Source organism: Parasteatoda tepidariorum, chromosome 2 (genome assembly GCF_043381705.1).
Source record: "Parasteatoda tepidariorum isolate YZ-2023 chromosome 2, CAS_Ptep_4.0, whole genome shotgun sequence".
In the NCBI taxonomy this organism is placed as follows: domain Eukaryota; kingdom Metazoa; phylum Arthropoda; class Arachnida; order Araneae; family Theridiidae; genus Parasteatoda; species Parasteatoda tepidariorum.
The window spans coordinates 10,645,973-10,672,963 of NC_092205.1; the positions used below are offsets into that span (position 1 = coordinate 10,645,973).

At 29.6% G+C, this 26,991-nt stretch overlaps 1 protein-coding gene across 2 annotated transcripts in view; it reads right to left on the reverse strand.

Moving 5' to 3' along the window:
* Positions 1-2,236: 2,236 nt before the first annotated feature.
* The window catches only part of LOC107448210 (ataxin-2), a 30,106-nt gene continuing 5,351 nt past the window's right edge, over positions 2,237-26,991 (reverse strand). Inside the window, exons 7-19 of one of the 2 annotated variants that reach the window (XM_043047442.2) lie at positions 25,492-25,684; positions 23,798-23,925; positions 23,599-23,687; positions 22,073-22,249; positions 20,502-20,767; positions 19,424-19,606; positions 18,740-18,789; positions 18,445-18,651; positions 13,995-14,226; positions 12,349-12,533; positions 8,085-8,202; positions 5,359-5,883; positions 2,237-2,380 (exon numbers count right to left, since the gene is read on the reverse strand). In XM_043047442.2, the coding sequence (XP_042903376.1) occupies positions 2,373-2,380; positions 5,359-5,883; positions 8,085-8,202; positions 12,349-12,533; positions 13,995-14,226; positions 18,445-18,651; positions 18,740-18,789; positions 19,424-19,606; positions 20,502-20,767; positions 22,073-22,249; positions 23,599-23,687; positions 23,798-23,925; positions 25,492-25,684 (2,361 nt within the window). In that variant the 3' untranslated portion in view covers positions 2,237-2,372. Of the gene's footprint in view, positions 2,381-5,358; positions 5,902-8,084; positions 8,203-12,348; positions 12,534-13,994; positions 14,227-18,444; positions 18,652-18,739; positions 18,790-19,423; positions 19,607-20,501; positions 20,768-22,072; positions 22,250-23,598; positions 23,688-23,797; positions 23,926-25,491; positions 25,685-26,991 lie in introns of both variants that reach the window. The other variant, XM_016063331.3, reaches the window with a different exon arrangement.

Consider the following 26,991-nt stretch of genomic DNA (forward strand, 5'->3'; position numbering starts at 1 on the left):
GATTTTTTTAATGAGGGGGGGGTCATTAAGCGCAATTTATATAGAGTTTTTTTTTTTTTTTTTTTTTTTTTAAACAAAATCTTATAGGAAATCATAGTAATTATTTTGCGCTACTTAACTTTTTGAGAACTTTTTTCGTGTATCATTTTTCTGAGATTGAAGGGTACATTTTTGAAAATTTTAATACTGAAATTATAAATACTGATGGAGGAATTATAGCAGAATTATAATTATCATTTCTTCGCGTTTAAATTTATCAACTAGAGCGTTTCGATTTTATTTACTACCAGCATTGTAAAAGTTACCTGATGCACTCATCATTGATGTAGATCCAGGAAATTGACAAAGCGTTAAGTTTCGCGATCGTTTTTTCCATTACGCTTTGCAAAACTGAACAAACGGGCTCAGATTTTATTCACTCATTTGTATGACAAGCTTACACAATATGAACGAACTCTCAATTCATCAATTTCTATTGCTTTTCATTTCACCAAATACGATATGTGAAATACTGTTGGTCATTTTGTCTCGTAAAAAGCTTTTGCTTACTTTTTTTCAACCTGTCTAATATTTTGCATCCATAAATCTTATTAAAAATTTCCTAACTTTCATGCGACTTAAAATTTTTAACTTATGAAAAAGTGGCAGCTGTTGAAAATGCTACAGTTGGACAGTGGCCAATCCTTTCATTTAAATATTGTACCTCTAAACTAACAAGTAAATATATATATATTTACAAGCTTAATATTTCCTTTAAAAAAACTCTTAGAACAGTGGATGGTGTTTTTAATATGAATGCAAACAATTTACAATCTTGAGCTCTTGCTCTACTTTCGGTTGGAAAGTATACAGCTTGATTACTACAGCTTATTCTGCGAGGCGATATTTTCAAACTGATAATTTTGCTTTTAACAAAAGAAATAAATTATATAATTTCAGAATTCAAATGGTAAATTCCAGGTGAGTTTGAAGTGAAAAAAATTTGGTTTCCTTATTAATAGATAGTTAAAGGCCGGGATAGCCAGGTCGGTAGGGCGCTGGGCTCATGTCCAAACCCCGCCAGCCGAATACTTCCCGTATAGTAAATGGTGACTGATGCACGTTAAATCTGTCGAGTCGCAAAAGTCCTCCATGTTCCCATAACAAATCAATACCTCTGGGGGTACTAAATTGGAGATTGATCAGGTCAAAATTACGTTCTACGGATGAATGAATAGGTCCACCCTATTAACGGGTGCGACAGAAGTCGAATTCTTGGTCATAGATGACGCCACTGGAAAACAAGAATAATCGCACCCCTCTGGCTTAACAGGCATACGAAGCAAGCAAGCATAAATAGTTAAAAAAGGTGACAAGGTTACTAGATTTAGAAAAAAACTGGCTTTTTTCTTGCAGTCCTGATTTGAGCTCTTTTTATTTGTTTACTAGTGTTTGTTCTTGTTGCAAGCTGTGCATCATCATACATCAGTGTTAGCATATTGTTTGAGCAGCAAGATTAAGTTCATTTTACAATCAATCATTAAGCTTAAATTTTAAAACACAAATAATAACTTAGGTAACAAACACAAAAAATAATACTAAAGAGTCTCAAAACACAATAATCACGTTGTGAGCCAAATGGCTCCAGAACACCCTGGCAGTAAAGAGTTTGCAGTGTAGAAAACACCACCTATAGTAGTAAACAGGAAAATAAATCTATTACCTTTCATGACGTTGATTACTAATGTTAAGACCAATGAAAAATTCTGCTTTCTAAGTTTCAAAAGTTACGGATCAGCCTATATATTATTACTACAGAATTGCCTATTTAAAATATGCTTTTGACGCGCCACCCTCACTTTGTGGGTTTGCCATATCAAAAATATAAATTCAACAAATAATCTAATAAATCACGGATTTCGAGTGTTTTGTAATTTTAAGCTTTTGATGTACAGTAAAACTGGGTCAAATTTTTGAATTAAATCATCCTATGATAATTATTATTCTGTGTTAAATTCGAGAATTTATTTAAACATAATTCATATAAAAACCTGCAGTTTTTAGAAATACTTGAGCATTAACACACATTTATTCACATGGCAAATATTCGTCATTTCGCAATCAAGTCAGTCACAAGGGGCCGAATAAAGTTTGTCAAATATTTCTCTAGCATGTAAATGCAATGTTAATGTAATTCTCAATATGGTTTAAAGCATGGGTTTCTTTTATTGTTATAAAGATATAAATCAAACAACAATACAATAAAGGAATTTTTTATTTGTCTATTAGCTAAAGAATTATCTTTAACTTTTGTCTGAGCTTCCTCATCGAAATAAATAAAATGAACTAATGTTGTCATTATTCTTCAACATTTCTTTTAAAAATATTTGTGTTCATACTCCTGCAAAAGAAAGAAATATATTACAGCTCTGAAACACGAAAATATTGAACAATGAAACAAGTTTTTTTATTTGCAATATCACAGCTGATTTAAAAATAATTTTAAAGAACCAGTAAAAGAGAGCAAGATTAAAATATAAACAGTTCCGTTGGTCAGTATTAGGCAACAGTTCTGCTAGTTGGGATGAAAGCAACATCGCATCATTTAATTACTGTATCTGAATGTTGCTCATGCATTTACAGTAGAGTCAGGATAGTTCGAGTCTCGATTATTCGAGTTTCCTTTAACCCTTTGACTACAAATTCTAAAAAATGATTTTTTTTGTCCCGTTTATTATTCAAAAGGACCAAGTAGGTCACAAATAAGGCATATTTAGCATTTGGGATTTTTCTGACAAGCGGTTATCAATTTAGAGGCTGGGACATATATGTCCCGGTCATACTTAATGGTGGGATATATATGTCTATTAGTAATTTTTAAACATTTGTTGGGACAAATGAGTCCTGTTAGTAGTCAAAGGGTTAAATCCGAGCTAGTGAAAAAAAATCAGTCTTGCTCTTAAACAATGACCAATGCACACACAACACGTGGAACAATTATTACGATTGGTTTTACGACGATTACTACGGCTGAATATTGAAAAACAAGTTTGTATAATAAACACTGAAACATGTGAACAGTGCGTTTAAACAAAAAATATTAGACAATTATTTTAAAGTACAATTAACCTGATGCAGTAAGATAATGAATATTGTAACTTGGTGTAATGCAGTAAATGTGCCCTGATCATCTAATGTAAATAAATTTTCTTTAAATATAAAACATATTTCAATTAACTACTGAAATTTAAAAACTGCTTTGCTTCCATTCATTTAAATATTTCTTAAATTTTAAGTTTTCGATAATTCAAGATATCCACCTCGAATTATAGAGACTTTACTGTACTTGTTTTGATATATGCTGTTATATTCATTTTAATTATAAATTAACAGTAGCAGCTTGTGTTAGCATAAAGAGCATTTCTAAATTTTTTTTTGAGAGATGTTACTAAAATCTTTTACTTTTTACTGACCTTTTTTACTTCCGTTTAAAAAAGGTAACTCCTAAGGACTAGACTACTCTTTAATAGTCATCAAATCTTCTTTGATGTTTTAATTATAAGCTCATGGGATAAAATCAAAATGATTACCAGTAACCTCTAGGGAAATGATACAACTACATCCTAGGAGTCGATAACTGCCAGGTTTTAGTAAAGAAGTGAGCCCACATGGTTTTGCAGTTACATCACATGCAGTAAGTCACTTGTTGCTGATCACACAAACCTACCGGGGTGCTTATGAAGACGCTTTACCTGCTGTTATGACACATCCCACAGATTTACTATGGGGTTCAAATTAGGTGACATTGCAGGCCAACCAAGATGTAATTAGTAGTGTGAATGTTCACGAAATCATTCACATATTCTTCTAGCCTAATGAATTTTGTTATTTTCATCTTGAAAAACAGATACCAACACCAATCATGAACTGAAAGGGAATACTTGTTCACTCAAAGTGTTAAAACAAACAGGCTGGTTCAAGCCAGCGGTGATCGTAATGAGACGGCTCAATTACTTATTATTAGGGCTAAGATATTGATGGTATCTTCTCTTTTTTGCATATTTGCTATCCCCCCCCCATTTACACAGCATTATTCATGCTTTTTTTTTGGTTGGTCATTTTTTTTTTTAAATTTCAGATTTTTTTACAATTTTTTTCATGAAGTTTAAATTATACTTTTACCTTTAAAAACATATTTGCTTGTGAATCAAATTTTTTCAGCATAAATTATTTTAAATTTTGTATTAGATCTTTTTATTTTAAATATCCCCTAATAACAGGCGTTGATATTGAACAGAACTTTTTACAATCGACAATTTTGGGCATAAAATATTTAGGTTATCATTATCCTAGCCCTGATTAGTAGAAAAACACCAACAAAAAAAAATCCACACTCATGTTTGGCTCGAACTTGGCCACAATCAGTATGGCACTGCACTAGGCTTTTAAATTGGTGAGCTTATGCCTGCTTCCAGCAATTTTAAAATCAATAAACTTAGGTAGTTTATTGAATTTAAAATTTTTTTTCTACAAATAGTTTAGCTTTGATTACAGATGCTATCGCTATTTTTGCAAGAAATTATACATTTTGTTTGCCCTATCCTATCTTTATTTACTCTCTTAACTTGCACACTATTATGATATAATTATTTATTGAACAGATATTCATTTTGACCAACTACCTTGGTAGAAACTTAATACAATAAAAAAAGGATTAATAAAATGTCATAAAAAGGTATTTAGAAGCTTAATTAATTTAAATCTATTAAGGAAGGATTGCAAAAAAAATATCAACAAGCAAAATTTTCTCCAGTTGAAGAGGCTCTTTTCCCAGACCATAATTACAAATTATTTCCTAAAATATAATCTAAAAATACAAATTGATATTTTCAGTCTTAAATACTTTAGTTTCATATTAACAAAAACTTTCATTATCCAGTATTTTTGAAACAAGATATTTGTTAATTGCTGCAATTTTAAATTTTAATGGTCCGAAAGTAATTCAAATTTACTTCCCATCAGATGAAATTATCATAAAATAAAATTATTTAATTTTATTATAACCAAATTAATTTAAAATAAGACAATATAAGCGTCAAAACTAACAAAAGGTTTTTCATGACCGAATTATGCGCATCATCGGACCAAGTAAAAGTGCCATGCAGCTTATATGACGGCATCAGTTCATTAAGGGTTAAACGAACATCTTTTTTTTAATAAGTGAACCAATAACCAAATAAAGGAAGAATAAAAAATAACTCAAACTTTTTGAATGGTTGAAAAACCTATACAAAACAAAAAACTATTTATTTGGAAAAGGCAAAAGAAACAATTTTGTTATTTGCGAGTTGCTCAATCAACAGTTTAAGCAAAACGTACCTTGAGGATGTTGAACGTATGGAGGAGTAGATATTGTAGCAGGCATAGCAGCACTTGTTGGGATTATTGTCATTTGTGGGAGAATGTGAGCAGGCCCTCCCATATGGTTACCATGATTCTGGCTGTGTAGAGAATGCATATGCAAAGCATGGTGGGCAGCACCAGGCTGGTGCCCATGGTGGGTCGGTGGCTGTTGCTGTTGCATCAACACCACTGGCTGGGGCCCACTTGGAAATCCTGGATGGTGAGCTTGATGCAATGGATGGTTCATAGGCTGATTGTGGCTGGGGTGTGAGACACTTTGCAGTGGGTGCTGACCCATAGCACCAGCAGGATACATTACGGTAGTGGGTGTTGGTGGCTGAGAGTGGTTTCCGTGTGGCGTGGGGACCTGGTGTACAGGTGACGGTGATGGATGCACGCCTGGAGTTTGGGACTGAGGTGGGTGGTGATTGGAATGCTGTCCACCTTGCTGTAGAGAGTGGGCAGCTGACCCGGGCATGCCTGCTCCTGGATGGGCAGACACTGCAATAAAATATTTATCTTCATATAGAAGATAAAAAGAAACGTATTAACGAACCAAAAACCCTTAATCCCAAATACTTAGACTACTTGCATGCACATTAACAATCAGAATTGAAGGGTATAGGAGAAAAACCTTAACCATAAAAGCAAGCACAATTTAAGATTTTTTTTTAATGTGACAAAGCTAAGAAATCCAGGAAATGAAAGTCATATTGATACTGGGCAGAAAACAAAACTTGGAAGGGAAAATATATATTATATTTTGGCGAAAATGTTAATGGATTAATAAAAAGTTCCTTATCCGGAATTCGTTTACAGGAAGGGTCTCTTTTCCAGAAACTTAAAAATCAAAATAAACGAAACTCTTTTCCCTTTTTACACTTTTGATCTTTAAAAAAAAATTGCAGATATGAGAATCCTCTGCTTTTCTGCTTGTTTATGAATTTTATTAGAATTTTGATTATTGTTTAATTTAATCAGTTTTTTACTATAATAAATTTTAAAAAAACTTGGATATTATGGAAACAAAATCCACTATTTCACTATAGCGAGAAAAAACTAGCATTTTTTCTTACGTCTCGCACATATGGATCAATATTGTCAAGAATCACACTCTTAACTTCAAAAGTGCAAAAAATTTCACATTTTTGAAGAAAGAAAAAAAAAACAAAAAAAAACATGAATTTAAAATGAAATTGCCACGACTAAAGTGGGTCATTAAGTAATTATTCAAAAGTGCGATTTGGAATTTTATGATTGCAATAATATTATATTAAAAATAAAATCTAAACTTTAAAAACTATGCGAAAATACCAAACTGTTAAAAATGCGAACAAAACATGGACAATAAAATCATCAAATATGAGGGCTACAAATGTACGATTCGAAATTTCCTGTGTATGATAACGTAATCACAAAAATCTATTTTACTTTAGCGCAATAGATTTTCAAACCACAACAAAGAACAGGCTTGATAATACAAAAAATTGGACAAGTTTTTCTCTGCTTTACCCTTCAATTACAGATAACAAACATATAAGACAAATTTTCTTTATTAATCACACAAATGCATATCATTCAACCATAAAATTACCAAGACATTATTGCCTAGTATCAGTGCTTATATAGTAGTGTTGCTGCCTATTTTGTTACCAGCATCAACAAGAATTTTTTTTTTTAATTAAACCTTCAACCACGGTTATAAAATCTCTATTGGAGAATATGGGCATCTGAACAGATCATTTGGATACATGAAGTAATCAAGGATGCATTCATTATAGGTGCCAACTAGTTACAAGGAATTGAAAGGGTCTTTTAACAAATTTTTACAAGACGAATGCTTACTATTATAATTTATTGTTATTAGATTTCAAATCAGCAGAAATTAAATTAAATTACAATATCAAATCAAACTAATTTAGATATGCTATAGTTATCATGTTATATATATGAAGATGTGTTAGTGTTGTAGCACAGAAACATTTTTATGAAACGTAGTAATGGTAAATATATAGTACAAAATTAGAGTAGTAATGTATTAAAACAATGAATTACTAAATTCAAAATACAGCAAAATTAAAATGATGTTGAATATCTTTTACTAATGAATTGTCACTAGATACATAATTTATTTTTTTCTAAAAAAAAATCTTAAAATTTTGCTACCATATTAAGATTAAAAGGCCAAGAAAACTCAACTGTACTCTCTTAAAAAGTTAAATTTAATTATATACTAACATTCAACTGTCAAAAGTAAACCCTAACAGGTTCAAAGAGTGTTCTTTTCTGCAATAGTTCTTAGCACTACAGTGGTATGAAACATTCCATTGTAGTTGCATTGGTCCAATGGAGAGAAGAAAAAAACCTGTACACAAGGATTAAATATGAATAATGAACAGTAGCCTTTTCTTCAAAATAGTTTAAGTTGCCAATGGTGGCCCTGTATCTATTTATTTAGTTGCCAATGGCAACTCTGTATTTATTTACTGATATAAATTTGACTAAAATTGAGTTGGTACCTGAAACTGAGCACTTTTCTCAGAAATTTGAAGCAATTTTCCTATTCTGAGGCTACCTGATATTGACACATTTTATCAACACTAAAAAAGCACTTTCTTTTAAATATTAATTTCTATATTTTTCTCAAATAATCATTCATGCTTTAGTATTGTATATTTAGAGAAATAAGATATAAAACTCACTCAGTAGATGATGGGTTTGAAGCTGGGAAGTGTCGCAGTAGGAAACTGAGTGAGATGTAGGCACTACACCGACTTGCTGTTGAGGAACAACCCTTGAAGGTCCAACAACAAAATTCATCTAGAAAAAAATTTCAACATTTTTAAACGTATAAACAAAAAATAATTATACACAAAACAATTTTTTTTTAATGAAAAAAAAGCTGAAACATTTAAACAAAAAAGATGCTCTTTAGTACTACCATTCACAACAGCAACCCTTCCATTTTAACTAGAAAGTCTTGTTTGGTATTCCACAGATGTAATATTATTTTAAAGTTCATTAGAATTTCAACACAGAGTACAAAATGTTGATTTTTTTACCGCACATCAAATCAGAATTGTATTAAAACCAAAGGAAGATAGACAAAGCTCCAGATTCTTATTCTAGGCGATCGTTCTCTATGGTGCAAAAGTCAGTGAAATATAGATTACATCCTGTGGATGCATGATTGTCAGCGTCTCAATTTTTCTTTAAGTATAGCATGCTTCTAGTAAAACTATCCCAACATTTATTGGTAATGAGTAGTTATTTAGGTTATTTTTGTACACTCCAAACATATTTTTTGCATGCTTACAATAGCGTTATACAACTCCATTCAGCTTGGATTACATGGATCATTATATGCATCATAAACTATATGTATTTTACTTTTAAAAAGGTCACTTTATATAAATTATAAGTGATTAAATGTATAACTAGCTTGATTTTACTACTTGAAATATTTTTCTCCTTAATAAACTTGTTTTTAATTAGTTTTTTTTTAAAAATTTACATTTTTGGTCAAAATAAGGAGTTATGAATATTTTTAAGGATGTATATTATTAAGCTACATATTCTTTGATCAAAAGCATACTTAGGAAAATTATATATGTAAAAGGAAAAACTCCTAGCTTCAAGAAAGGATTAAAATAAGTGGGGAAAAACACTATTAAAAATTCATGCTAAATAAAGTAATATAATAAATAGTTCACACATATTGACTTCAATTCCCCTTGCCCAGGCTATATAAATGTGAGATAAATGAAAATAAAATGCAAAAGAATTAGAGTACTTAATTAACCCAATTGAGCCAGGTGACCTAACTTTGGGATGCTTTATTCACAAATTTTGCAAGGGAACAATATTAGTCAGAACTTTTCAAAAAATATACAATACATATTCTGAGTGTTTGCACTTAATAAACATACATCCATAAATGGCAACACGTTGACAGACTTAATATAGTAAAACAAATGTTTGATGAAAACCCAAGTGTTAATTCTTCTGATAAAATATGGAGACATGAAACGTTAAGATATTGCATTTATTTTTCATCAATCATTTTAATTTTCATCGATCATTTTTCTGAATTTAGAATATGTATTTTTGGATATTTTTTTATATTTGTTATTTTTTGAGCATTTATATATTGTCCCTATTTTGGAAAGGTAGACACGAAAGGGTACATGATTCTCCCCACGCTCTCAGTGCATTAGAACAATGTTTTATCTGAATGGTGTCTTTAATTTAAGGAATTCATTCAAACATGTATACCAAAATGTGCAAATATTAAAATAAATGTTTAATTTTCTTAACTATATATATATGTGCATACTTGCCTCATGAACTTTACTTTCTTTTATTGAGAGTAGTAAATATTTTTGGACAAATTTGAGCAACATTTTCCAAAAAGTTTCATAATAAAATAACTATATTACGCATAAAAAAATATTTCAAAGCAAACCATATCAATGGAGAAAGAGAAAATTACGAAAATATTTCATATTTTTAAATTTAAAAACTGAATTATCTGTATGTAATATAGTATGAAACTTGAAATTAATGTTTCATATGTTGGATTTTGAAGGCTTATTTTTTTTTTTCTGTAAATTCATATCGTTGTTCCATATGGTCTAAGAAATGGTGGTGGGCATATGTTTGTGATCATCTTCTTCAAAACTATAGGATTTCTTAAGCATCAAACATGAAATATGCTAAATGTATCATCAAAGATAAATTTGCCTGCTCGAGGTAGATCAATCACCAAAGCTGCCAACTTTCTATGCTTTTCGGGAAACTTTTTCTAATGGCTAAGTTAATGTTCTAATAAATAATTCTTTGCTTTGTAAATTTGATTTAAAGTTACCTTCAACACTGTAAATGATTAAAATATATATAGCATCTATTTTTCTAGCTATCTTGTGCGGAGGCTTCTAAAATACTGGCAAAACTAAAAAAATTTTGAAAGATTAAGTTTTTAACTATCTAAGACTATAAAATATTTTGTAAATTTTTTTTTAGTAGCTGGCAACCCTGTATTACTAAAATATGTAAGATTTCATCTGATACGATGGTATAAACCACTTTATCCAGGTGAATAAAAATGTGGTTAAGCTACAGAAGTCATGGGAAACGATGCAGAAATCAAAATTACACTGTACGAAATTTCCATGCAAAATAATTTAATTTTGTTTTTCCTAAAGAAATTAAAATCCTTATTTTACTGAAAAAGATTTAATCTTACTATTCAACAATAATTAACATGTTATAACTTGTTTGTATTTAAAATTGGATTCATCTTTTAATGGGAAAACACCTGTACCTATTCGTGCCTAGCATCACAAAATTGGGGCACATTTTATTTTTATAAAATAAATATTTTTTCTAAAGTTTAATTTTTTAAATATTTTACAATAATCAAGCAGAATATTAAGTGTAAAAAAATTCAGGAATTAATGAATTAAATATGTATAAGTAAAAATAAAGGTAATTCACAATTACTGACTTAAGAGCAAGTAAATAAAATACTTGGCAAAGGACTGAACTAGTTTCAGCATTAATTTTAATAAAAAAAAACAGCATTTCCAGANTCTGCTGCGAGTAAAAGGGGAGAAANGCTGCGTGTAAAAGGGGAGATAATAGGTAAAATAAGTAAAAATGAGAAAGGATTGGTAGCTATGTAGTTTGAATTTTCTGTATCTCTTTGAAAATCGGTGAATTTTCTGAAAAAGCGGAATATTTATAAAAAAAAAGTGAAATTTTTAGAAAAATCTGAATTTTTGATAAAAAAGCTGAAATTCAAGAGATAAAAGTGAAAAAAGCGGAAAAATCTCATCCCTGTAAAATAAATATTTTTTCTAAAGTTTAATTTTTTAAATATTTTACAATAATCAAGCAGAATATTAAGTGTAAAAAAATTCAGGAATTAATGAATTAAATATGTATAAGTAAAAATAAAGGTAATTCACAATTACTGACTTAAGAGCAAGTAAATAAAATACTTGGCAAAGGACTGAACTAGTTTCAGCATTAATTTTAATAAAAAAAAACAGCATTTCCAGAATCAGCCGTCAGTAAGGGGGTCACACAGGTTAAGGGTCTAACCAATTTCATGACCAAGACACCAACGTGGATGGGAAAAATATCCAGTAGATTTTTCAAAATATTAATTTCATAATAATTGTTCAAAATTTACTAAATATTTCACACATTATGAAACTACTTGTCTTCTACTAAGTATTTTACACATAAAAAAATTTTTAAGAATTTTTTTTTTTTTTTCCAAAATAAAAAAAACTGCATCATTTTCTTGTCATGATTAACATTAAATAAACTTAAAATGTAATGCATTATGTTTACTCATAATTTTGAATAGTAATACGCATTTAATTCATCTAAGATAGTTAAAAGATTTTTAATTAATTAAAAAGGGGAATTCTGAATAAAAATAAACTCATAATTTTGGAACAAAAAAGCTTTAAACTGATTTTAATAAATAAGGCTCATTTCATCATGTATTAATATCATTTATTTAAATATTCAAGCAAGTAATCTGTGCAAAGATTCTATTTCAATAGGGATTTTTTCAGAAAACTTCATCAATTTTAGAAAATTTTGAAAAAATTTACAAAAATCAGGAGAATATCGATTAAACCAGTAGATCAGGAGAAACTGGTAAAATTCAGTAGAGTTGGTAGCTTTTCACATAGCACAGAGTGTACTAACTTCCTAGGCAAGCTAGTACCCATCAGTTTGAAGCTGGGTGGGCATCAAGTCAACCCTGGAGATAGCACGCTAGTACTTCACAATAAGAGAAGTGTCATTGTGGTTTTGTATTTCTTATTTGAATAGACTTCATGCATAGCAGCTTAAGCCATACACATTATACAAACACACATTATGATCAGTTTTGGTTAACGATTATATATATTAACATCATGATCAGTATTGGTTAATGATTATTACTTGAGGGTATCCCATTGCCTGCTGAGGAGGCCCTGAAGTATGGATCACTCTTGGAGCATTAGCATACTGCATTGTTAGCTGTGAAGGAGTAGGCATTGCTGCAGGTGCTAAAATTGGCTGTCCAGTTGCTGCCGCCACGTGCATCGATGGTGTAATGTCGTGTCTTGGTTGCATAGTTATGGGCACTAAAAATAGAAACAAAAAGAAACTTGATACCTTACCTGGAAAGCATGCAGTAGTTATAGAACCAGGATAATGATGACATAAAGGGTATTAACTCTACAAGAATTTCAATTTAAAAATTTTTTCTTAAAATTTCATATAACATATAAATGTATTAAAACAAGTTTATTAACTTCTTTAGGATCAAGATTACATATATGTGGTTTATCATTACGAGAAGAGTATTCCGGGCTCTGGCAGCTGAGGATCACATGAACATGATTTGATTACGGTACTTGCGTATCATAGCAGGCAAGCTCTCTCCAGTACATACATGCTTGGTGTGTGGAAAGCACTTCTTTCTCCATATGCCAGCCGTGAAGGGGTTAATGAAATGAAATCTTGATTTTGCTTATTTAGAAAATAATAAGAGACCTAAAGAAATAACTGTCTCGATACACATACNATATTGAATTTTTAAATTGCGTGAATGGGAATTGATTTTCAACAAAAGAAAAAAAAATTCAACAAAATATCATTTACTGCATAAAAATTTTTTCCGCGCGGAAATTTATGAAAAAAGAGCGGAAGATATGGAAAAATCTGAAAAAAGCGGAAATCAGCGCATCCGCGGAAGAATCACATCCCTGTCATTAATCTATCGTATGAACACAACAAATCTATCTTTCATAAATCCATGGCTTTTTAGGGCGGAATTCAGCTACATTTTTGCAATTACGATGGGCAAATTCGGCCGATGAACAGCCTGTATTTTTACACATTGCAAAAGGCAATATGTTTACAAATTGCACCTTAATGTCAGCAACGATATGAATTTTTCGCAGCTAGATGACAAAATTAACAAGCAGAAAACTGCATTCGGCATGATGAACATAGAATTGTCACAAAATCAATAAAATGGACAGAACAATACTTCATCTGACCATTGGAAGAAGGGGGACTTTAGAGCCATTTTAGATTCTAGTCAATTTTCTTGTCATAGAACTTCATCTATAATGTCTTTCTTGTCATCTATAATGAGGTGAAAAATCTTAAATACCTTCCTAAAGTTCGGTTCTTCAGTACTGAAGCAGAGGGGGGCCCCAATTAAGTTTTTGCCCCGGACCCAAATAAGTCTAAGTCGGGCCTTGAGCACAACATGTGAATTTGAAATTTCCCGATATCATTCAAAGTTTTTTTGTACCCGACACTTTCAGTTAAATTCATTTGAATCAAACACATTAGAATTCCATACCAAATAAACTGAACAATAAAATAAGTACAGTAATTTTTTTTAAGGCATGAAATTCAATGCAAAAAAATTATTTTGTAAATTCCAAACATATTTCAAGACGACAAATTTGCCGCCCATGCGTATGATTTTAGCGACATTCGTAGAACATTTGGCGAATACTGACGCCGTACTGGAGTGAACCCCAGTCATAAATAATAAAAATGATCATAAAAAAGAGAAATTTGTGTACCTTTCCTGAATCTTGGTGCTTGAGTCAAAGATGCTGCACTGAATGGAGTTGAAATGGCCATACTAACAGGAGTAGCCTGCATAACATATTGTGGAGCCATTGCAGTGAATATTGGCTGTGGCATGCCCGGTATAACCTGAGATGGAGGAATCGTAATTACTGGACTTTGAGCCTGCATTCGTTGGGGCTGAACAGGTACTGGTGTATGGGGACTTGTCACAGACATCGAGCGCTAAACAGAGGAAGAAACCAGTTTTAGCAAAATGCATAAGCAACCAAGTACATAAATTTAAGTAACCGTATAATTTCCATAACAGCGCCCAAAAAGTATCATGACTAAAATTAAGAGGCTAATTCAGGCAGAGAAAGCCATGAAGTTTAAAATACTGAAATGAAAATTTTAAAATATAGAAATGAAAATAAATTATGAGAAGTTAACTTATTACACAATGGTGAAGTTCTCTTCTAATAATTTTTTTGCATTTTAATACTTTGAAGTATTATTTTCAGCAACTGAAGCTTCACTCTAGGTTTGCCTGAACTTGCTTTTTCTTTCCTTTAATTTAGTAATGAAGGAGAAAGAAAATTTGGGACAAATATTTTATTCCACGGTATGACACCCTCTTAAAAGTGCTACCTATGCAAGTGGCCTGTGACCTATGCAATGACAATCGAAAAATTTAGCATTAGCAGCATACACGACAGTGTGGTCTTTCTACAGGAAATTACTGTAAATTAGTAGATATGCTAACCTGCCAGGATTTTTATTATTGATATAACATGGCTNAGCCCTTCTATTCTCTTTAGCCCTGAGATATGCTAACCTGCCAGGATTTTTATTATTGATATAACATGGCTCCCACTCAATAATAGAAATAAAATATTCCAGAAAAATTTCAAGAACATTTTAGATTACATTTTTACTATGCATCATAATATCATTTCAGAAATATAATACTTTTTTTTTTAATTCTATAAGCAACTAAAGTAATTTTTAGATAGAAAATGTGTCAAATATTAAAATTTGCTTTTGTAATAAAAAAAAAATCCAATAGGAAAAAGTTTATTACGTAGATTTTAGAATAACATTAAAAATAGCAATACTTTGCAAAGAGATGAGAAAAAAAAATTACCATATTATCTATACATGATAATATCATTTTGAAAATATGTTTTTTTTATGTCAGCAATTAAAGCTACTTTGAGAGAAAATATGTTTTACATTTTCTAATAAAAAAAATTAGTAGGCGAAGGTTTATTATATAGATTTTAGCATTGAGATGGGGGGAATTAGTAGTTTCATAGAAGAACCAATAATAATCTTATTGGTTTCTTATTGTAACTATGAATTTAAAAATGTATCATCTTCCTAGATTTTACTAAAAAACTGCAGTATTCATTGACTTTCCATTGACCTCCCCCCCCCCAAATCTAATTCCTTCACAAATCCAGGTTGTCCTGATATAGTGAGAACCCTATCCTGTATAAAACAAAAACTGTCTATATGCATTTTCTAAATGTAACCCTCAAAAATTTGCTTTTTTTTCTCCCTCCCCACCAACAACTCTAGGTTTCCCAAATCCTGAGGTAACCCTTTATAAATAAAAACCAATTTTAAATAGCATAAAAGAGCTTCACGAAAAACATGCTCAAAGATTTCAAAACTTTAAACCAATTAAAAAAGAGGCAATCAGTCATTCTGTTTACATACCAAAATGCTGCAAATATGCCAAAATTTCTTTGAAGGGACGCGAAAAATAAGTTATTTTGTATCCATATCTGCCAATATTGGAGAAATAAAATAGCGGAGATTTTACTAGTGACATTTTTTTGTCTACGAGTAAAGTTTTCATACATCATGCAAGTCAAAAAGAGAAATTCAAAATCGGAAATAATATAAGCATTTAAATTTAGCAAAAAATATGTAAAAATACAAACTTTAATTAAAGATTTTTTAAACCAGTATTTTTAATTACTTAAATTATCTTATAAAAATTATTAAATAGCAGATCCAATTTTGGGCTTAAGACTACTAATGTTCCACTCCGCAGCTTTAAAATTTTGAACCCAATACAGAAGACAAGGAAACTCCTGGTACAATCAAGTACTGGGAGAAATTTGCCATGGTGGAGGACTTTTTGATGGAACTAACCTGCATTTGCGTAACATGGAAAGGAAAACAACGAAAATATCCCGCGGTAAGCCTGACTGCAAGGGGTACTTAAACTATTAACACTAAACATACTGCAGTACTGACAATATCACTATCTGTTGAGGAATAAGAGAAGTATTTTTGCTATCAGCGAATATTATATTGCCAAAAAATGTTTTTAAAAAAATTTCTTCAAGAAATACGGAGAAATTTGAGAATATATGGATAAACAGGAAATAGTCGTAAAATACAGGAGTCTTCATTAAAAAACAAGAGATGTGGCAGGTATGTGTATCCCATGAGGTGCAGAATTCTTTCATAAAAAAAATTATGTCGGCAATAAAAAATAGCGGTGGGTCACCTGATTGCCCCTCAGTTGCTCAGATGAAGAATCTCCGACTTGCATATTCTCTGAACCTACACGCCCTAATTTTTTTTAATTGAAGAACAGTCTATTTGCACCTATTTAATTGTAAATCCATGTGGAGTACTGACCTATATTGGTCATTCCCCCATGGATATTCAAAGTACGATATTTTTAATAAGATGTTATACAACATGCAAATTTCAAACTTGAGTTATTACTTTTTTAAAACTGTTCACTTGAAATTTAACGATTACATGGCAAATTTTTAAAGGCAACTTATAATTTTTTAGGCCTTTTTCACATAGCTAATAAAATTCCGACATTCAAATTCCGTCTTAATAAAGAACTTCTTATATTAACTTGGGGAAGAATCAAAACGTAAAGCATGACATTGAACAGTATTCTTTGCTTTATGCTTTGAAAAATGCCAAAAGTAGAAATTCTTTTCAAATTATAAAGTAGCGTAAGGGAAGAAAATGAGCCATGACAAATTATTTTAAGAGATAGATTGCAACATCAGCCATTAATGAAAATTTTATCATTGTAAGGAATTTCTTCATCATAATAAATTTCTTTAACATACAACCTCCAAGCACTAACAAAATAATTTTTATACAGTATAGAATTACTTTTTGCATAGCATAACTATTAATCATTTAGCATTTGTCTCTCATTATAAATAAAAGGCTTGGAGCGATATAATAGTAAGCCATATTTTTTAATTGCTCAGACAAGCATTTTTAAAGATGATTTTAATGCGGCCAATAAGATCTGTATTGAGCTATTATTTAGCGCCGCTTTTCTCAATTTTCTTTTTTTCTACACTACCCTCTTTTTAAAATTCATTGTGAAATTAGTAGTTAAAAAGGTAAGAGAACAATAAAATTTAGTCATTTTTACAATGCTACAATCTAGTTCAAAACAATGAATATTAACAAAAGCATTTTAACAATTATATACTTAAAATGATAAAGAAAAAGATATAAAATTAATTCAACACTCTCCGTTGTTGAATTAAAAAAAAATTCTAAATGGGATATTTGTGGCTATTTAGCTGAACAAAGCTCAATGTGTTGCAGTTTTAGTCTTAAATTATCTCTGCATTTATCTTGCAGATAAGTTCATGTTTAAATAATAATGCAACCAGTAACAAAAATTTAACAATCTACTTATAACTCAATAAGATAAATTAAATGATTTTTATTATTCTAAACTGCACTTTTAACACATAGATGATTAAATATTGATATTCTATAAGTAATAGTTTTTATAAACTGTTACAGCATAACTGAATAAACTATTTTGTTAATAAAAATTTGAGAAATCCCCAAATATGAAAAATAACTTTTGCATGAAAATTTGTCAAAAGAATCAACCTCTGCTAATTTATCACCAGACATTGGATCCCACGTTTAAATTTTTTACCTTGGCGTTAAATTTACCAAGCATATTGTGCCTCAATATGAAAAATTTTTCTCATTTAATTTACAAAAGATGTAAGCGAAGTATAAAAGTTTTTGTAGCCAAAACACATAAAATACAGTAAAACACGAAGAAAAAAAATTCAGAAAGTTAATACATATTTTAATTAGTACCAGTACAGCAAATAGATGCATGTAAATGTAATGTTTTATTAGTTTTTTTAAGTTAGCTATCTTGAATTCTACCATTAAAAAAGTATTTTCGCAAATCCCTTTCGAACACTTAAAAAGATCGCAAACCAATTATTGGGAAACAGAGATCTGGTGGAAAAGCTGAAGATTTGTAAAATACTTAGCTGGAAACCCCACCGAGGTAGTTTGATACAGAAATGCAACCTTTAGAAAAATTTGGCTTATTACTCTATTGTCCCAAGCCTTTTAAGGAATACTAGAATTTCACAAAACACTGAAACAAGACAGAAAACTTTCAAATATATAAAATTCAATTACCGGAGTGAATGATTTTGCATTTGGATTAAATACAAATTCCTTTGCATTCGGATTCAAAGTAGATTTCGATATATCTGTAGTTTTATCTTCAGAGTCTATTTTAACTTGTTCCGATAATTTGTTAGCTAACATATTTTGTTCACTTTTGTTCTCACTACTAATAAATTCTTCTCGAATATCATTACAATCTTTATTTTCTTCTGTCAACTGGAAAAGACAAAATATATTTGTTAACTTCAATGCAAAGATAATATAACTGTAAAAGACATTGAACCAGACAGGAAAAAAAATTTACCTTAAAATTAGAACTAAATTTCTTAAATTCTGCTATTTCATCATTTCTTCCTGAAAAATCAAATTTAAACTTCATTCAGAATAAATTGAAAAACACTCTTCAGTGTAAATAAACATGAAAAAAACAGACATGTAAATAAATATTTAAGCTCCAATATGTATCAATATTGACAAAAAAATTCTTTGCTTGCAGGGAATTATTTTATCATTAAATAACTAATACAGAGAATAGGTCTCTCCAATAAAACAAAAAATACAACTATGAAAATGAAGAATGAATTTATTTGAGAAAATAGTAAAAAATAGTTAAAGCAGCAAACATTTAATTACAGCAAATGGAAAATAAATAATATGTGATAAAAATTATATAACTTGTATAAAGAAAAATAGATTAATGTTTATGATTATTTTGTATGAAAAGTCCTAAAAAGAGGACACAATAAAATGAATATGTAAAAAATAATACATTTTTCAATTGCTACATGTTTTTAGGATTGTATTTAATATTATTTATATTGCATTTAATATTCCAAGAAGTTCAAGCTGAGATGATCTCATCTGCTTTAAACAGTATATTTATTTTTGAAATATTTAAATTAGAAAGAAAAAAAAGAAAACTAGAGCCAGGCTTATCAGTTTAAAAAAAAAGAAAAAACAGAACTCAATAAGAAAATTGAAGAAATACCTTTTTGTTTCAAAAGTTTTTTCTCACTTTCCCGTCTCCTTTCTATCCTTGGAGGCAAAGTCTGGGAAGAAGGTGGGCACATCACATGGTGCTGCTGCTGTTGTTTATTCAAAACAGGAGGTCCTGACGGAGGAACACTTTCTACAGACATAGATTTTGTCATTTCCTTTCCAGATTGTCCATCTATAAAATTGACAATCTTGTGATTTCAACTTCCCTTAAATTTAAATCTTTAATTTTTGGTGATAATAGTATCAGATATGCAACAGCAGTTTTGGAAAAAGCACTGAACTTTGTGCGGTAACAAAACTTTAGTAAAAAGGTTTTAAAGTTACAAATAAAACTACAATAAAAATTTATTAAAAAATAGATTTTTTAAAACATTGAGTTAATTTACTTCAAACTATAGATTGTGAATTGTTTCAAAATGCCACTCTCTGTTAAAATCATAGCTGGAATAATTTCATACTAAGAGACACTTGGAAGATTTAATGATCTAATGAAAATTCGAATTCAGTTTAAAATTTTTAATTCGAGTGATTTTAATTAGAGAACATTAAAAACCAATTTGTAAAGGATCCCTCAGTTTACCATTGCATTCTTAAAATTTTGGTGCATATTAAATTGACAATTAGCATACCTGACAAAAAAAGAGAACAATTCAAACTTTTAAAACAATTTATCTCTATCATACAAGATTTGATTTAATCTTCTAAGAATAGTAAATAAGTATATGATCCGAATTCATCAATATAAAACTCCAAATTAAGAAAATTTCAGTTTTTTTTAAAAAACTTTATATCATATTAATCAAGTCAAAAATATAAAAACAATATATTGGGTAGAATAAATATGTCAATCATTTTTGTACAATCAGTCCATGGAGTTCCAATTCAACATATCAAATTTTAAAAATGTTAGAAAAGTTAATGATGGAAATTAGATGAAAGATGAAGAATTTTCTAGTGAATGGATTTTTAAAAAAAATGGCATGTCTATTTTTTCTACATTTAGTTCAAATTGAAAATGAATTGAAAATGTTATTTAAATGCAAATAAATTTGATAAGATAAAATTACCTCCATTGAGAGATTTGTCAGAGGAATCTTTTGGCACAGGCGGCAGAGACATGGAACTTGAGCCAGTATTGGGAGGGAATGATGGAGAGGGAGGTTTGTTTTCAGTACTGTGGGAGTGCAAGTACTGTTTGCCAGGAAGAGTATTGGCGGATGTGTGCGGCGCTGGATAAGGCTTAGAACCAGTGGCATGGACTGGAGACAATGAAGTTGTCGAATTTTGCCTTTTAGGTCCTGTTAAGTTTCTTCGTTTTTGAGGCAAGACATACCTAGAGAAAAAAATATAGAATGAAATGAAGAAAAAAAATTATGATTGTGATTTTAATTTTAGAAAAGCAATAAAAAATATGTGCTTGGGTTGTAAACTTGTGATTTGAATTTTTTAAGCCTATTACAGGTTGCGTAGCCAAATTAGTCAACAAAAAAATAAGCAAAGACTTAATAATATTATTTGAGTGCTTAAGCCCTTTTCAAGCACTCAAATAATATTTTTAAGCACTAAAAAAAAAATATCATAATTGGGTAGGGTTGGAACGCTTTTAACAATTGACGGTTTTATCTGGTTTTAACCGTCATGTCAAAAGAAAAAAGACCTTTTGGCGTTGTTTTTGACAATTGTTAAAATTCTTGAGTCACGTTTTGAAATGGCGTTTTCATACCCTACGGACTGACGATGCGCTGAAATAGATTGGGGTTAAATTAATTGTGAAAACGTTGAATAGAACAATGTGAACTGTGTCTTTCTGCATAATTTGTAGCGATAACCAACATTGTAAACGAAAAATCTCAATTTGGAAAAGGGAAAATTAAGCAATTTTTAAAAACACCCAATGGAAATATCACCTTTAAGGGCTCTTAAAAAACGAAAATAAGCACCTTTAAGCAATTTTTAAAAAACATGAAAAAAAAGCACCTTTAAGGGCTTCTAAAAAACAAAAATAAGCACCGTTAAGCACTTTTTAAAAACGCTATGCACCCTGTATTTTGTAATTTTTAATCTTTATCTACATCACACCATCCTGTTATAAACAGAATCATTTGGCATTATTGTATTTAAGCCAATTTTCAAGGTGACTGGTAATCTTGCCAGAAATCACTTTGAAATAATTTTTAATATTCCAATAATAAAACTTAATTCTTTCTGATATTTAATAATGCTGTAGATTTTATTCTGCCTCCATTAAATTTGAAATAGAAAACATCGATGTCCTCTATTAATTTAGTTGTCTTAAAATATTACATAAAAATCATGTTTAAAATTTTATCACTATATAGAAAATCCTTGCCCATAAGCTATTTAATGAACTTACAGAAAAAGATATTTGACATCACATACATAAAAAGATCTCATATTTGGTTCTTTACTTAATAGATAAACCCTTACTTATAACCAGAAGACGCTTTTTTAGTACCGGGTGAGTTAAAATTTAATCTTGAAAAAGAGAAAATGAAACTGAGAAGACATGAATTTTAAAATTGAGAAAAGACAAAAAGAATAGCAATAATTATAAGTACTTCTTTATAGAAAAAAAGTTAGTTCAAAAATATTTTCTTCTTAAATATTCAAATCTTACTTTGAAGAAGATGTATTTTCTGGTCTGACAACTGCACTAAATCTATCTTCTTCATCTCCATTTTCAAGTTGAATTCTTTCTTGATATGAGTTGTTCTTTTCAATTTCTCCAGCTATTTTCATTGCTTGAGCTTCTTTCAGTTTATATTCATCAGTATCTTTTTTATTGAGTGGAACACTAAAAAAATTATCAGTGAGCGTGGTTTGAAACTGAGACAATCATAGTGATTTCATTTAAAAAATTAAAATGTCATTTTTTAATACCATGCTTCATATAAAACAAGATTTAACTCAGCCTTAACTCTGATTTTTAGAATAGGAACAATATAATTATTGTTTGACTATCCGGTCTGATGTGAAGGAAAGGTAGGGCAGATTGCACAAAAGTCTCATATAACAGAGTTCCACTTCTTACCCCCTTTTCCATATAATTATAAACACACGTTACACATTTCAAGGTAAATGATTAATGCAAAAATACTTAGTCACTATGCTAAGTAGAATAGCGTCTTTTTCTTTTTTTAATGAAAGACAATTATTTTTAACTTAACATTAACCAAAAGAAAATAAGCTGGTCAGAAGCATGGCACGCAAGTTTAATGCACAATTAAGCTAGCTAAAACCACTTTACATATCACCATAGGAAAGTTCCCCTTAGGAATAAAAAAGGGCAGATCACTTCCTAAAAACAAGGCACCTTGAGTTTTGAAAGGGCACTCACTAAACACTGTAAAAATTTATCGAAATGTGTAATACTACGAATAACTGAATAGAATTAGCTCTCATTGTCTAGTTTGTGTATTGTTTTCAGAATTGTTTAAGTTGAAAAATATTTAATAGTTGAATTAATGATAAACTCAATACGCTTAAACTGCAAAATCCCAGATTTCAAGTAAAGTTTAGTGAGGTTAAAGTTGAGTTCATGTAAAATATTCAGTGTTCCTCCGATTCATAACAGCAATTAGAAAAAAGCTTGAGAAAATACTTAGATAGCCTAGACCCTGAGATTTGGCACTAAAGTTGGCAGGTCTGAATACACGTTTATGAAATTCAAACTAGCAACATTTAAGGCGTATATACTACTTAATTCTATGTAGGTATACAATAGTAATAAAATTATGCATGAATTTACTATTAAAAAAATATAGATAAAAAGGCACTAAATTAAAATGTATATAACACTGAAATATTAAACTTCACTTTAATGTTCTAATATTTGCTTAAAATAGAACTAGCTTTTTTGCCTTGCTTATTTATAGTTTTTATAGTTTCAAGAGTTGTTTAAGTAATATAGTTTGTTTACATTAGCAGCAAACAACAAAATTTCATAACTCTTGGTAGTTATGGGGCAAAGAAATTTATTTTAAACAGAATATTGCGGAAATTATCAGAAACCAAAATTTTTATTACTGAGCCGTAAAACTAATCTTGACTATGAAATTGCAATAATTACAAACTAATCATACTGGTTGGCACTTCTGTGACAAATATTAATTTACAAACATTATTTTTTACATAAATACTTACGTATATTCATGAAGCGATTTATCATAGCTAGATGTGACACCATACTTCTCCGCATTTAATCGAAACATATCATTTGCATCCCATCCATTCTAAAAGTTAAAAAACCCAAACAATTACTCATCCAAACAATATGATTGCAGGTTTACAAAAAAACGAACGAAACATTTAAAAATTATATTCCATTAAAAAATCAACTTACAGCTCCATCATCATCACCACCCAAAGCTAGAGTTTCATTGTCACTAGACGCTCCTTCCCAAGGTTCAAGTTCTCTTTCTGCTAAAATTTGTCCATTATATTTACTGATGGCAGTGTCAGTAAAATTATCTAAAAAAAATAAATGTAAACTAAATAAGTAACAAAGTTCTATGTTTTCCACCTCTTCCAAAACTGCATAAATCAATTTTTTTAAAAAGTAACACAGTTAGATAGTCTTATATTTATTTCATGTTATGCCTTGTTATAACAGTAATATTTATAAAACAGATTTATAGCAAGATTATATAAAATACCAGATTTAGCTGAAGTGAAAAGTTTATTTTTTATTTCTTAAAATAAAAATGCTCACAAATATACACATAACAAAATTAAATACAAAGTAAATCATTGAAAATATTTAGTTTTAATAGTGTAACAAAAAAATATCCCCTACTATATAACATTGCTTTGACCCTTAAAAATGGAATCATGTTAAAATACCTTATAAGAAGTTAGTTTTTATTATTATGATTTGTCCAGGTTTCCAACTAATGCACAAGGGTCTTTTCAATATGTTAATGCTCATAGAATTGAAAAAGGTTTGTTTTTTAGTAAGCATCAATTCTTCTTAAGACTCTTGTTAAAATACCAACTTTATCCATCAAATGGTCTCATTATCATAATCGATTGAAGAAACAAATTTTACTTAGAAAAGGGGAAAGAAATGGGTTATTAAACTCTTTAATTTAAAAAATTCAACACACAATGAAAGAGATTAAACAAAAAACATATATTACTTCCAGAAAACATGTAATATCTATTATAGTTAAAAATCATTAAAATCCGTGAATAAAAATTCAAGAAAAAGTCCAGTATCTGAAATTATTAGGACTTAGCAAATCTGGATAATCTTGATTTCAGGTGAACAAACATAATATGTGTTATTCAAATTTAAAAAATAACTAATCTATGATAATCATGACAATTAATGTCAATTTCATATAACATTTACTTAGTCACACACAAAAAAAAAAAACGAGCAGACAATAATTTTAATTTTCTCTTTCACAAAATAAAAGCAAGTTTGTTTGTTTTTTTTTTCAATTCGATGTGAAGAATTAGAGGGGCAGATAATCAGATAAAAATTTAAAAAAAGCCTCTGATTCCAAAAGTAAATTAATCACATCTAATAATAAAAAATAATAATATAAAACAAGAACAGAATTGAGCAGGTTTTGTTCATAAAAACATTTATAATTAAAAGAAAAAAAAGTTTATGCGTAGGTTTTTCTTTTTAAACACTATTAAAATTTAGCTTCATTAACATTCAATGTTAATTCTTTACACCAAAGTTTGTTTTTCTTTAACTCATCTTTTCAACAACTATTTAAGTGTGCTTATTGAAGCAGAATAAATATTTAGATATTGAGAAAGACAAAAGTACATATTAATATATTTTTTAACAAACAAAACATTAAAAAAAAAAGAGTAAGAAATGTATTTCGATTGTAAAAAAGTGTCCAGACGTTTCAACTGCACAGATAGTCTGTAAATGTGCAGAAAACATAAGTGATTGACCATTGTTGGTTGATGATGCAATATAGTATAACATTAAAGAATTTTAATCATATTCAAGCATTTAATTGAATAAAATTGAAACAAATGAGCATGTAACTATTTTCAAATGAAGCTTACCTTTGACTGCAAAATCAGTATCAATATTTCCAGCAAATACCTGGACAACATCTTTGAACTTAAAAATAACTTTTCCTTTAACCCCCTCTTCAAACGGAAAGGATTCTAGTAAGTTACTAACTGCACTGCTCAGATTTTTTGATGTCAAACTATTTGAACTCACTTTATGTGCTGTTTCTAGCACCAAGTCAAGCTGCAAAAAAAAATAATAATAATAATAAATAAACTATTACAAAACAGATAATTCATATTTTAAGGGATTAAAAATGAATAAAATAATCAAAAATGTATACTCAAGTGTGTTTTAACTTTACTGAGCTCTAATATTAAAATAAATATATTTAAACCTATTTTTTACAAAATGCTATCATCAAATGTCATAATGCTTAATAAATCAGTAAACAAATTATTCTTAATTTCTTTTGTAGTGTTAAGGACACACTTCAGAAAATAATTATGTAGCGTATTATTATTTTTTTCTTTAAATTTTAACCTTTTTTTTTTATCAATGTCTACCAACAACCATTTTGTATAAGAATATTTTAGGTAAGTAAAATGGCAAAGTTTAAGAAAACACTTTTACTTTATTGCTACCATAATTTCTTGTATATAATCTTTGGATTACCAAATTTTTTTTTCAAATTTTTAATTGTCATAACATATAATCTACAAAAACTATTTTCTTGGTACCAAACAGCATGAATTTCCTATCGTAAAAGATCATTCACACTGGATGCAAAAAATTTGTGTATACAAAAAAAAAAAACGTGCAGATGAAATATATTTACTAGCAAAAAGCTCACCAATCAGGTTCTTGTTCACATCTACAGGGGTGATTGTGAGCCCAAGTCAAAATTCCAGAAAATTTCTTGAGTTAAAAAAAATAACAACAAAAGAAACAGCTTAAATTGAAACAAATTTAAACAAGGTTTTTTTCTTCCTTTTTCTTAATATTTCTTAGTTTATTTAAAATTTTACATATACCTGTACCATTTACACATACCTATGATGACCTGGAGAAGTAATTAAGTTTAGAATATGTCTTATAAAGCAGTTGGCTTTTCCTTACAAACAAATAAAATAAACTGTGTTTTTAAGTTCCACCTTTGAAAATTTGATTTCTGGAAACTTCCGTGATCAATGATTTTTTTTAAATGTTTGGACCTTCGATCTCCGGAAACTTCCGGATCACTGTTAGCGAAAAATCCGGATCCCTGCATCTCTGAATTTGTGTGTGCAATTTTTTGCATCCAGTGTGAATACCTCTTAAACATGCACGTGTCTACTCGCTTCTTTCTTACAGATGCCCACTGGTTCATTTATGATGTAGACTTACTTACACATGACATAGTTTCTATTGGAAGAAGGAACTCATGTATTTAAGTTATTGTCATCATAAATAAAAGTAGATAGCTGCACCAAATGAACCACCTTACAATCTGCGGACTATACAGCTGCGCAGATTCTACACTGAAAATTTTCTCTTCTAGGCTAAGACCG